This window comes from Triticum dicoccoides, chromosome 7B (genome assembly GCF_002162155.2).
Source record: "Triticum dicoccoides isolate Atlit2015 ecotype Zavitan chromosome 7B, WEW_v2.0, whole genome shotgun sequence".
Taxonomy (NCBI): Eukaryota; Viridiplantae; Streptophyta; class Magnoliopsida; order Poales; family Poaceae; genus Triticum; species Triticum dicoccoides.
The window spans coordinates 176724812-176736954 of record NC_041393.1 but is presented as its reverse complement, the minus strand read 5'-3'; the positions used below and the strand labels follow the sequence as shown (position 1 = coordinate 176736954).

The 12143-nt window shown below is 45.1% G+C and overlaps 2 protein-coding genes and 1 long non-coding RNA gene across 3 annotated transcripts; 1 reads left to right on the top strand and 2 right to left on the bottom strand.

The window, feature by feature from the left end:
• Nucleotides 1–344: 344 nt before the first annotated feature.
• LOC119338380 lies at nt 345–4888 on the top strand. Its single transcript, XM_037610694.1, has 8 exons — nt 345–616; nt 869–933; nt 1019–1273; nt 1437–1494; nt 1598–1722; nt 2141–2203; nt 2288–2412; nt 4515–4888. The coding sequence occupies exons 1-8, from the start codon at nt 574–576 to the stop codon at nt 4654–4656; spliced, it is 876 nt and encodes a 291-aa protein (XP_037466591.1). The 5' UTR covers nt 345–573; the 3' UTR covers nt 4657–4888.
• A 274-nt stretch (nt 4889–5162) lies between these two features.
• LOC119338381 lies at nt 5163–6288 on the bottom strand. Its single transcript, XR_005163933.1, has 3 exons — nt 6168–6288; nt 5498–6069; nt 5163–5269 (listed from the first exon to the last, which is right to left on the bottom strand). It is a non-coding gene; the product is annotated as an uncharacterized LOC119338381 (long non-coding RNA).
• A 1350-nt stretch (nt 6289–7638) lies between these two features.
• LOC119337588 (palmitoyl-acyl carrier protein thioesterase, chloroplastic-like) lies at nt 7639–11659 on the bottom strand. The gene is made up of 7 exons (XM_037609748.1): nt 11488–11659; nt 10490–11056; nt 10267–10400; nt 9763–9876; nt 9434–9617; nt 9277–9345; nt 7639–8341 (listed from the first exon to the last, which is right to left on the bottom strand). Exons 2-7 carry the CDS (start codon nt 10994–10996, stop codon nt 8087–8089), a joined length of 1263 nt encoding a protein of 420 aa, XP_037465645.1. The 5' UTR covers nt 10997–11056; nt 11488–11659; the 3' UTR covers nt 7639–8086.
• Between the last annotated feature and the right edge of the window lie 484 nt (nt 11660–12143).

Sequence of the window (12143 nt, the reverse complement as noted above, 5' to 3'; positions counted from 1 at the left end):
TCGGCCGGGGATAGACTACGATAGAATAACATAGCCTAGTCCGCTATACTTTAGTTGGAAATGTCTTAAATGTAAATGTTTTCGCCCGGTTTATATGAAAACCAACCGATTTGCACGAGTTTTGTCCGGTTTGAAATGTATGCGGCTAGGCCGGCTTCCGCACTGGTGTTCGCTAACTGGTCCTCCTTTTTTTCACTGACTGGACCCCATGCGGGATCCATGGACGGATGAAGTGTCCGGTTTAGAGGTCAGCGTTGGAGATGCCCTAACTAGTGTGTTTAATGAAGGCACGGTTATTTAAAAAAAAAAAGATAGGCGGCACAACTCTAGACCACAGAACACCACCGCCCAGCCTAGAACGCTTAGCAGCAGATATGAACCCTGGACCTGATTCTACCAATCTGGACACTCATACGTGTGGAGTAAAAAGCCAGACGAGAGAGATTGGTTGCGCTCGTCACAATCTGGCCTAAGTGATGCTCGTGACTTAGCTTCGAGGAGCCGGCTCCAATCTCGGTGTCCTCTCTCACTGTCCCTGAATCCTACAGCTTCAATTGTGGCCATCCGTTGCGGATGATGGTGCTCGCAGCCGCAGCGAGCGCACCGTCCCTCCAAGGTGTGCATAATTTATCATCCCTGTCCCTCTTCTTCTTGCCCTGATTGGACACTGGAAACCAGAATCACAAGGTTTGGATGAAATCCACAGTCGGCAGTTATTATTTTCTGATTACCCTGGAATCTTCCGTCCGTCTTCTTGGCATTTATCTTCCTTTTTTCCCGTCACTTTTTTGGCACTTAATTATGTCATGTAAATGCGAATTCAATCATCATGTTGATGTCCTTACACTGGCAGATCATATTTGATCAGGTTGGAAACGCCAGATCTCAGCTGTTACCTGCCAGCATCCACATTCAGTCCCACTCCCACGCACTGTACGTCTTTCACACTGAACCGTCGAAAAATTCAGTTAGGTCCCCATGTATCAGTGACCAACCAAACCTTACATAAATATTGAAGGTGTTCAGAGTATCTGCAACAAAGAATAATGAGAGGAAACGGAGACGCTCCCGGAATCTGTCCAAAGGCCCAGCATTAATCGCCGAAGAAGCTTCCCCGAGCAACGGCGAAAACCCCACCACCATCCTTGATCTCAATGTCGATGATGATGCTACTAGCGATGAGAAAGCTGCGGGTGCCCCAAGGAGTGCTGTTCTTCAGTCTTGCACCCTCACATCCGGCTTGCTGCTTGCATTAGGTCTCCTTCTTCGTGAGGTAAACATTGTGTTTGCAGTGGTTCCATATCTAGTTTTCTCTGAACAAAATCTCAGCTACTGGAAGCACAAGCCATTCTGAAGCATGCAAAATTCAGTAGTACGTACTCTCTAGTATGGCAGAACATCCTAGTGATCAAAATGTCATACCATCTCTTCTACAGGCATCACACGTTGCATCTTCAAATGGACTGCCGTTTGCTGACCCTACGGCCGTATCATGTCAGTTTGCTCCCTGCTCTGTTACGAAATGAAAGAGATGTCATGTAACGGTATTCAGTCAGCTAAATGTCCCCAACCAAACTAATCCTGTGCTTTTCTGCAGTCAATTTTGAAACCTGGCATCTCGAGTTGGTCGCCGGACTAGTAATATTGATATCGTCTACCAGATACATTCTGCTACAGATATGGCCCGATTTCAGAGATTCCAGTGAAGCCGCAAATACACAGGTATGTCCAACCTCTGAATTAAGTCTCATTTACTTACAAGTGTCTTTTGCAAAGATGCAATACTTTAGGTTAAGATGCAGTATTTGTTCAGGTAAATAATTGTGCTTTTTTCGCATATTTTTCTGAACATTTCATAAAGGATCTTGTGAATTTGGATGAACTATACAATGGACAACAAGGCTTATGTTTTATTAAATTTTAATTATATTATTCGATACATGCAAGGCACGCACACAATTACTTGTCACAATCTACGTTACTTTGTGTAAACTGCCCTATTTTATTATTTTTACTTGCGCTCTTTTTGTGATGTCACTTTCAACTTAACTGGGCCTTGGCAAACTTACCCAACGGCATTAGCTAGTGAAAGTCCCCTTATTTCTACACTAACTTCTAATTATTTTACTTTTACCGTTAGATCCTTACTTCCCTGGAGTCTCTGGATTACATTGTAGTTGCTTGTCTCCCTGGGATAAGTGAAGTGAGCATATATCCTTCTTTAAAACTTCATTCAAGAATATTTATTTTCTTGAGAACTAACCTTCATGTCTACTTTCGATATCAGGAGTTCCTGTTTCGAGGGGCATTGATGCCAATTTTTGGATTGAATTGGATAAGTGCTCTAGCAACTGGTGTCTTTTTCGGTGTTCTTCACTTGGGAAATGGCAGGAGATATTCATTTGCAGTCTGGTAACAGTTCTCCAACTGTACTTTCGAAAATGTCTAATAGAATTGAAAAAAAGAGTAAGGGCTATTTGTTCGCAGTTCTTAAAACATGCCAACTACCACCTTTTATCTTGAGGGAGTTACCACCCAAATTTACTTTTTTTTTGGAAATGGAAGTTTACCCCCGGCCTCTGCATCACAATGATGCATGCAGCCATCTTATTAAAAGTATGCAAAGTAGCACAAAGTCTCAAAAGTATTACAGCTCACAAGCGGAGCGAAGCAAAAGAAAAACGGAAAAGTACATGCTGACAATCACAACCGGTACGGTAATATGTAGGATAAGGTTCCTAGAGTCCTATCCTGTTATGCGACTGCCATCCGAACCGGTTGAATATAGCCCGTGCTACCATCTCCCACTGGTTGCACCCAGTAACCAAAGGCTCCCTGGAGTCCATAGGAGTGAGTAAGGACCACATACGGATCCAAGCGGTAGCTCTGAAGATAACCTGCAAGAAATTAAATTGTATTGTCTGTTAAAAATAAAGTAATTCCGACAGTTCCATCCCACAGAAGCGCACATATTTCAATCCGAATACGAGCCGCAATAGTATGTTCAACCCCAGCTAACCACATTCGAAACAACGGCTCAATGTCAACTGGAGGGTTAATGTTGAAAGCTATATGAATCGTTCTCCAAAGCAATTTGGCGAGTGGGCATTCAATGAATAAATGTTGTATTGTTTCATCATGATCACAAAACAACAATGTGAGCTACCTACCCATCACCTCTTAATTAGATTGTCCTTGATGAGTATTACTTGCTTGCGGACAAACCACATAAAAAAAATTATACACAAGGGAACCTTAATCCTCCAGATATGCAACGATATTGAGATTGGGCCAAAATTAATCAAATCCAAATAAAATGATTTGACCGTAAAAACTCCATTTTTAGCTAGTTTCCATTGCGGCGAATCTGGTTGGTCAGAGAGTTGAACATCTATCAATCTCCGAACCAAGTGCATCCAAGCTGTCCATCGCTCACCAATTAGCGCACGTCTGAACTGAATATTCAAGGGGATCGTTTGGAAAATTGTGCCTACGTACTCCTCCTTACGTTGCACAATGTTATAAAGGGTTGGATATTGGAGAGCTAAGGGCGCCTCTCCTAACCACGTATCCTCCCACAATCTTGTTGACATCCCATTGCCAACCAAGAATTTGACCCTATGAAAGAATAAATCCTTCGTCCTCATAAGCCCTTTCCAGAATGGCGAGTCAGTTGGTCTCATGGTAACCTGAGCGATTGTTTTGGACTGCAAATATTTATTGCGCAAAATCTGTGCGCACATGCCCTCCGGCTCTGTCTCTAACCTGTAGAGCCATTTACTCATAAGACATTTGTTCTTGATTTCTAAGTTCTCAATACCAAGACCACCCTGGTCTTTTGGTCGGCAAAGGATATCCCATCGCGCGAGTCGGTACTTCCTCTTGGCCTCATCTGACCGCCAGAAGAACTGCGATCTAAAGAAATCAAGTCGCTTCCGAACCCCTTTCGGAATTTCGAAGAACGATAATAGGAACATCGGCATACTAGTCAATACCGAATTAATCAGCACTAGCCGACCTCCATAAGGCATAAGCTTACCCTTCCAGCAGCTCAGTTTTTTCTCAATTCGATCTTCGATACACTTCCATTCTTTATTAGATAACTTACGGTGATGAATCGGTATGCCCAAATAACTAAATGGTAAAGAACCTAATTCACACCCGAACAATTATCTATAAGTATCTTGCTCGTCTTTGGCCTTCCCAAAGCAGAACAGCTCACTCTTGTGAAAGTTTATCTTTAAACCAGACAATTGTTCGAAGAGACATAAAATAAGTTTCATATTACGCGCTTTAGCAATGTCATGTTCCATGAATAGGACAGTGTCGTCAGCGTATTGTAAGATGGATACTCCTCCATCAACTAGATGAGGAACTAACCCCTCCACTTGACCATGCTGCTTGGCTCTGCCAATAAGAATGGCCAACATATCGGCCACTATATTAAACAACATAGGAGACATGGAAATTTACTAGTGTGTGCTCTTATATGTAAATATCTTTTGTGTTTCCAGGGCAACATTTGTTGGCCTTGCCTATGGTTTAGCAACCATAGCTTCCTCAAGCATCATAGTCCCAATGGCTTCTCACTCCATAAACAATATTATTGGAGGCTTACTTTGGCGCTTCAGGGACAGCTCAGAAAGAGAAATGTAGTTTGGACACACTACTGATACTCTGGCAGCTTCAGGGACAGTACTTCCCCTTGAACAGAAGTTTTCATTTGCAACTTCTACTTGTAGCACTAGCGTAGAATGTTTAGTTCTTACTGGACTCGTTCTTAAATCAGTTAATGCATGTATTATCCGTGGGTAAGTAGTCTTCAAATCATTTGGTGGTGAAGTAAGCTAACTAGTGATGACTGTTTTACTTGTGTCATGTTATCTTCCATGCTTTGTGAGCTGCTGATACTCTGGCGTATACCGAATCTAAAATCGTTTGTTATTTAACAAGAATTGCCATGGGTAGGTTTGATATTGCCAGAATCAGATCATGTTGCTTCAAAGTAACAAACACAATGTGTTATCGGAAAAGTAATATACAGCACGACTGAAACTTAAGGGTTTTCAGGCGTTTCCATGTAGTTGAAACTCAGACTTTCAGATGTATTACAAAATTATGCCGAGACAGCACGCCGGAAGTATCTCCTGCCTTGTTCCCAAGATGGAGGAAGTGAAGACTTCATATTACTCGCAGCACTTTTCACAAACAGGTGGAAACCTGTGGATGTTGCAGTAGCAGCAGGCCACGCTGCAGTAATTGTTGCAACCTGTAAACAGCATCAGTTCATAGCTGTCATCTCCGCGCATCTATTTCAAGAAAATCAGTAATTCCGTATGTTTTGTAACAAATGTATGTATTCTACGAATGTTCGAAGACTGATGATGCAAAGCAATACATGGCGGCACAATCTCCTAATAGCCAAAAGCGTGTTAAAGCTTACATAAGCTGCGGAAAAGCAACATGATAAGAGAGAGAGAGAGTTTTAGCAGATTACCACTGATAACAATGTACCCAGACGTTCGTGCGCTTCTCGAGCTAGCTGCGGGTAGAGGTGGTGCAAGAGAAAGAAACCCAAGGGGGAGTAGAATGCAAGAGATGAGAAGTATCCTCATGAAAATGGTCTTGTAGCTAGCAGACATGTTGAGCTTGATTGGTTAAGCTGATAGCAACACCAGGCTTAAGATGACAGCTTAGTATATATACGTAGTTGTTCGGTGTCCTTTTTGGCAGGTGAGTGTTAGGAAGAGGGAGATCAGTAACTCATTCCCTTTGCCAAGCCTATATAACTTTTTGTCAGGAGGTTTGGATACTCTTGCCAGGTTGAGTTGTTATTTTCTGCAAGTAAGGTGTGATTCATTGTTTTGGTACCAACACAGTAATATTGCATGCATCAACGCACTGATGAAATGGGTGAGAGCAGAACGGTTCAGTTTACAAAGTGCAAAAATGCTAGAACTCCAAAGTAATGTTGATTACTCACTCCGTCCCATAATGTAAGATGTTATTACAACCAATACACAGAGTAGAATCTGCAAATCTGTCCATCATGCATGATATCACCTCATCCTGTAAAAGTCCATAAGATAGAGATTAGAAAGCCCATCGTGTTTTCTCACTACCTTGTTGGCACAGGGTGTTCCATGAGTAATGGGCCTGCTGATTACCTATAGCTCCTGTGTAGCTCAAGCAGAGAACTTAAATACTTAATCACATAGCTCTTGCCATCGGTTGATCAGGACCTCGTCCCCTGGTGGATGTCCACGAGAGATGATCTTCAGGACAAAGATAGAAAGAAGCTGGTTCTCAAAAAAAAAAAGATAGAAAGAAGCTGAACTGCATATGTGTGATGTGTGATGACTGTTTGAGCCTTTTTCTTTTCTTTTTTGAACACGATTGTTTGAACCATTTGGAAGGAGCGGAATGCACGCATTTTTTACAACAAGTACACCCCTCTCCTACAGGTCGTGAGTCGGTTAAAAGCGGATGCGGATTAGTATTCAATTCTTTTTATTATTTTTGCCTGTGCTACTAGTGTCTTTCAGTGTTTCAAGGAGTCGTTTCTAAAGAACGCAGGTATACTCCCAAGGTTTTCAGAGGAAAACTAGTGCCTGCCTGAGCCATAGCAGCAGCCACCTGATCATTAAGCACACCTCCTACTAGCTAGATTACTTGAGCAAACGGCATATCAATCGTCGGAAAAGAGGCAAACGGCACATCTACATCAACGGGCCAATGAAAGAGCATTGACCCTTACTTATCCACCACCATGAACTCCACGCAACCAATCCTCGTTTGGCCTCATTAACTTTAGGTAACCAAACTCCAACCACCACCAACAACGCCTTGACAAGACCTGTTTGGCATCCCGGCACAATAACCTACACGTCTTGAGCTCCGTTTGACTCGATCCCTGCACGCCTCAGACCACGCTCGTGCTGCAGGTCAATGGAGGCTTCCACTCCAAAAGCTTCCCTGAATGTTGCACAAGAAGCTTCCACTCCAAAAGCTTGACAAGCAAGAAAAGCAAAAGTTTCTTAGTAATTGCTATCCTATCTGCAGGTCCATTCATGGACTGCCAAAAAGTTGGTCGTGTCAATACAGTCTCAGAGAAACTGCATCTCAAGTAGCCAGAAACACACGTCAGTTGGAAAACATAGGGATTCTGTCAACTCTGCTGTTTGTTTCCTTGGAATTGGAAAACACAGGAAATCCTAATAAACATGGTCAAAGGGAAATTTCCGTGTTTTTTCCTTTGAAACTGGGAGCGAAGGAAAAAATTCCTCCATTTTTCATCTGCCCCATTTTCTTTGAACCAAAGACATGATAGGAAAATTTCCTATTCCTTTGAACCAAAGGAGCCCTTAGGAAGTTAGGAGTCTGCATGTTCTTGCACAGAAAATTGCTTTGGAGATTTGATGTGTCAAACCCAATAAAATAAGCTGAACCCGTCATTGCTCACGTCAAGCTGCCTGCCTTGCCTGCTCCAACTACGCAGGCAGGTCAAGGCAACTCTTGAAAGCATTTAGCAGCCGCGCCATCTCAACGCTGGACAGCTCAGAAGCTCAGCAAAAACAAGGTCGGACAGCTCGAGCCCCAGATCTCAAGTTTCAGCACGTTTCGGCAAACAACCAACCAGGACAAGAAGAAGCGATTCTCGCATTTTACAATATATAATAAAATCAATACAATATACGATCTTAAAGTTCAGTAAGTATAGAACAGGCCGCTCTCAAGGGCTCGTAATATAGACACAGCCCCAGACAGACAGACAGACAGACCCCAGGTGTGTGTGGGAAGAGTTCACTTCCCATCACACCGTAATATAGCTACAAACTCGATAATTACAACACCAATTTGTCTCCTCTGCTTCTCATCGCTCTCCTATACCCTTCTTATCCCCTCCACCTTCACACACTCTCTGTGTACGTACTGTATATAATTTGGGTATCCCGTTTGTGATGCCATGATGGGATTATATTATACACATCCATGTACGTATGTGCAACGTGTGATTACCTTTCCGGTAGAGAACGCGTACGGGGGTGGCTGCTCCGGGCTTTTACCAAACCGTTCCTGCCGAAAATCACCAGGATAGAGCCACCGTTTCCTGGGACTTGGCTCCCTTTGGCCGCCACATGGTCCGGGCCTTCACGATGGTGGGTCCCGATTCCAGGCTCAGCAGATGCTCGCAGTGCAGAGTCGTTTCTCCGGGCTCGTCGGCGCAGTCGGTGTGCACCGTGGTGTGCGACTGCAGGACACTGTTCCGGCCACACTCCCTTTTGTAGTCTAGGACTATGCTCGCCAGTTCATGGTTCTCCAGGATGGAGATTGGCGCGCTCTGGGAGGAAAAAGGAAAACAGGGTCAAGCTAGTTGCGGTGCTGCAGATGTACCGATATATTTCGGCATAACATGCACTGATTAAATGTGAATTTTCCTCATTTCTTTTATGCTGCTTTAGGTCTGTTTCACATGTTCGCGGTTTGCAAGCCAATTACCAAATGATTGTTCTTTGTTTCTGAATGTGTAATCCTCCAACGGACGATACGGTTATCACGTGACACATGCCATATTATCAATCAGACACATGGCCATTGTCTTCATGCACAAGTTCTTTGACAGAAAAAAACGAACGAATGACAAGCAGACAAGTTGTATTAAAGGATTCCAGTCAAGATCTTTTACGAAAGCAACACAAGTGAGCAACATGGTTAGGTACCTAGGTGACCAACCTAACATAGTTAAATCTATCAGATCAGAAGATACATTTCTTCTCCAACTTATATTTTGAAAGGCTAGAGAGACAACTAACGAATAATATTTGCTGAGGTTGGGAATAGGTAGGTGCACACGCTAAGTAGTAGCATAGGCGCATTAGTTCTGGGATATTTGGTCTAATTATAGATAGACTGACTGTTTAACTTCTTGAAACAGTTGGCTCCTCAAGTTCTAGCAACAGACACATAGGAAATAAAACGTGATAAATCATTTATTTGGAAAGTGTCGTGCATTAACAGCATTTTATGTGCACCCACACAACTGTCTGCACAAGGATATGGTCCACAACATGACAACTTAATTGTGATGGAAATGCCACGTGAAAGAATGCTTGACAGCAGAAAGAAATAGGCAACCTCCATGGAGTGTATACAGATATAAGATTAAATCAAAACAGCTTCTGAAAGTAGCATATGCTTAACTACAAATCAAGAAGCAATTTTTTATGTCTCAGCGATAAATAAAGATGCACATGAAAGGGAAACTTTGTCTTTTACCTCAAGGATCCAGCCAATGTATTTAACATTATTGACATGCTGATTGATATCAAGATCAGCCCAACGTGGCTGCATCATATATATGATAATAAGTAAACAGCATAAAAAGATAAGAATATACTTGCAATCTTGTACTGTATGTGTGTGCAAAACTTACAGTCAGGCCTGTCCGGACATATTTGGCTGAGGTAGCACGGTCATGCTCTGGCAGTTTTGGAAATTTTCGGTGGTCTTGGTCTTCAGTAGCAGCATACTCAGAAAAGAACGGCACTATTTCAGTCCGTACTTCATCTGGAATTCTTGCAAGCTTTCTAGTAAGCTTGTTCATCATAACCCATTTACTGCAAATTTAACGAGAATTAGAATGCATAGATGACAGACTCTGAATATGTGGGGCAGAAGAAAAACAAATCCAATCCACACAGCATTAGCTAATACTGAAAGGATATGTGATTGATGCTATCTCTGAGCGACCAAAATTTGAACCTTGTAGCCTTCAGTACTGTATGGCCCGTCACAGAATCGCGTATATGCCAGTCTCGACGCATTCCGTTTTTACCATGAGCGCCAACCCAAGTGTTCACCTCAACAGTGTCGCCCCTGCAGAGCAACGAAAACCAAATTAATGAAAACAATAGAAAAGCAACTCCTTATGGCGACATACAACTTTCAGCTAACAAAATTAAACTTTTTTAACATCTGCCAATAAATGTAACACATGACATTAAGAGATTCAAAGAATGCCTCTCTGTATCAAATACTGAAAGTCTGCTCTGCCTGCACACACCATGACAGGTGGGAATTGCTGACCTAATAATTATGACATAAAGCAGACTATTATGGAGCGTCACTTTCACATTCATTTGTTAAACAACTCGAAAACTCCCCTTAACCGCACTGATTGTTCCAAAGATTATTGTAAAACCTATCCAAGCTCAAATTATATAAGAGAACAAAAGGGAAAAGGAAATGCTAGCGTGTGAGATATACCAGCATGGATAACGCTCGATGATGGCCTGCATTTGGCTGACAACCCAGAACAAGTTCCGTTTACTCATCTCCGGTGTCGAACCAAAACCATCTCCTAGCAGCCCAACGACCTTCACATGATTGAGTGCAGTTTCCTGCATCAACAAACCAAGAAATATGTCAGTGCCCAATAACCAGGAAGAGCAGTCTTATTACGCCTCCGAAACCGCGGCAGCTAACTCACCTGCAGATGGTTCATGAGCGTCTCGATGGACGCCGTCCTGTCAGCCCCAATCTCGTAGGACCTAATGGAGAAGTTCTGCCTGAACATGACGCCGTCGTGTACAATCGTGCCGAAACCAAGCGTGTCGACGAGCATGTCGGGCCGCTTGGGCTTCCAGTCGAGCAGCGTCCACTGCTTCTCGGCGGCCAGGAAGATGGTGGTGATGGCCGCGAGGAGCATGCTCCAGTCGGGAAGCTGGTTGTAGAACGTCCTCGGCTGCGCGGCCGAGGACATGGTGTCGTGCTCCGCGTCCGCCAGCGCGGACTTGCCGCCGCCGCCGTTCACCTTGGGGACGGCCGCGTGGGCGCGCGTCCTGCTGGCCCTCACGGCGGAGGACGACGAGGCCTGCTTCGCGGCCATGCCACGGACGTCCAGGCTGTCCGGACGCTCGCCGAGGGCGCTCTTGGGCGGCGGCGGCAGCGCGGGCGACCCCGGGAAGAAGGCCGAGGCCGCGATGGACCCGGCCATGGGAAGCACGGCTAGAAACCGCGCGCCAAATCAAATGGCCCGCGAATCGGCGATCTCAGCCTGAATTTCAAACGAGAAAAACATCAGCAACGGTAACAACAAACGACACAGCTCGGAAATAGCATAAGCACAGTGCAGAGGCGCCATGGAAGCTAACTACTGGCAACAGCAGCAGCATACGGGCAGGAGCCGAGGGCCGAGGCGAACCGCGCAGTAACGGCAACCAGAGCAAAAGAGAAGAAAATTCAGGCCAGGAAAAAAGAGGCGCCAAACGGAACACCAAACCCCTCCTACTAAGCTCGAGATCCGGCGAGGGCAGCAGAGATCCTAAACCCCCGCGACTCCGCGGCTGCCGGGTCCGGAACAGCCAAGCAGCGCCCAGAAAAGAGGCCGCGCCGGACCGACAGCCTCGCCGCGTGTTGCTCCCGGGCGTATCCGACCAAGAACCGCCCTCTCCAATGAACGAGTGCGGCGGAGGCCAGGAGACCTACCTTTTCGGGGGTAGGAGGCGACGACGACGACGACGACGACGACGGAGGCGGAGGCGGCGGCTCTGTGCCGCGGGCGCCGAGGGGAGAGGAGGCAGGCGGGGCAGTGGTTTGTATTGTGGCGGCTTCGGTCGCGCTGTGTCGGGGCGCGGCCGGGTGCCTCTGTTTTCTGCTCTGTCACAGGGGTGGTGGGGTGCTCTGCCACCGCGGACTTTAAAAGGAGACCAGTTTTGTAGGGGGGTGCCCGCGCGAGTGACCGTTCTGCCCCTGGACTCCCTGGAGTCTGGAGGGCGGACGGACGGACGGACGGATAGGATGGAGTACGAAACAGGAGTCTGATGTGATCCTACCTGACGACTCCTCGAGTAATAAACGCTCTGCTGGCTGGTGCGGTGGGCACCGGCACGGGCACGGGAGAGAAACGTGGGGAATAGTAAGAGCAATCGGATAGCATGTGGCGCCATCATGGCCGTTGGATAAAATATTGTTCAGAAACATGTCAAAAAAAATATTGTTCAGAAAGCATTTTAAGGCCTCTTTTGGTTGGTTCAAAGGAAAAGTAAAAGAAACGCATAAGAATAGGGAAAAAAAATACGGTGGGACTATTCAAGCCTTTGGTTCAAAGAAATGTAGCAAAGTACTCCCTCCGCCCGAAAATA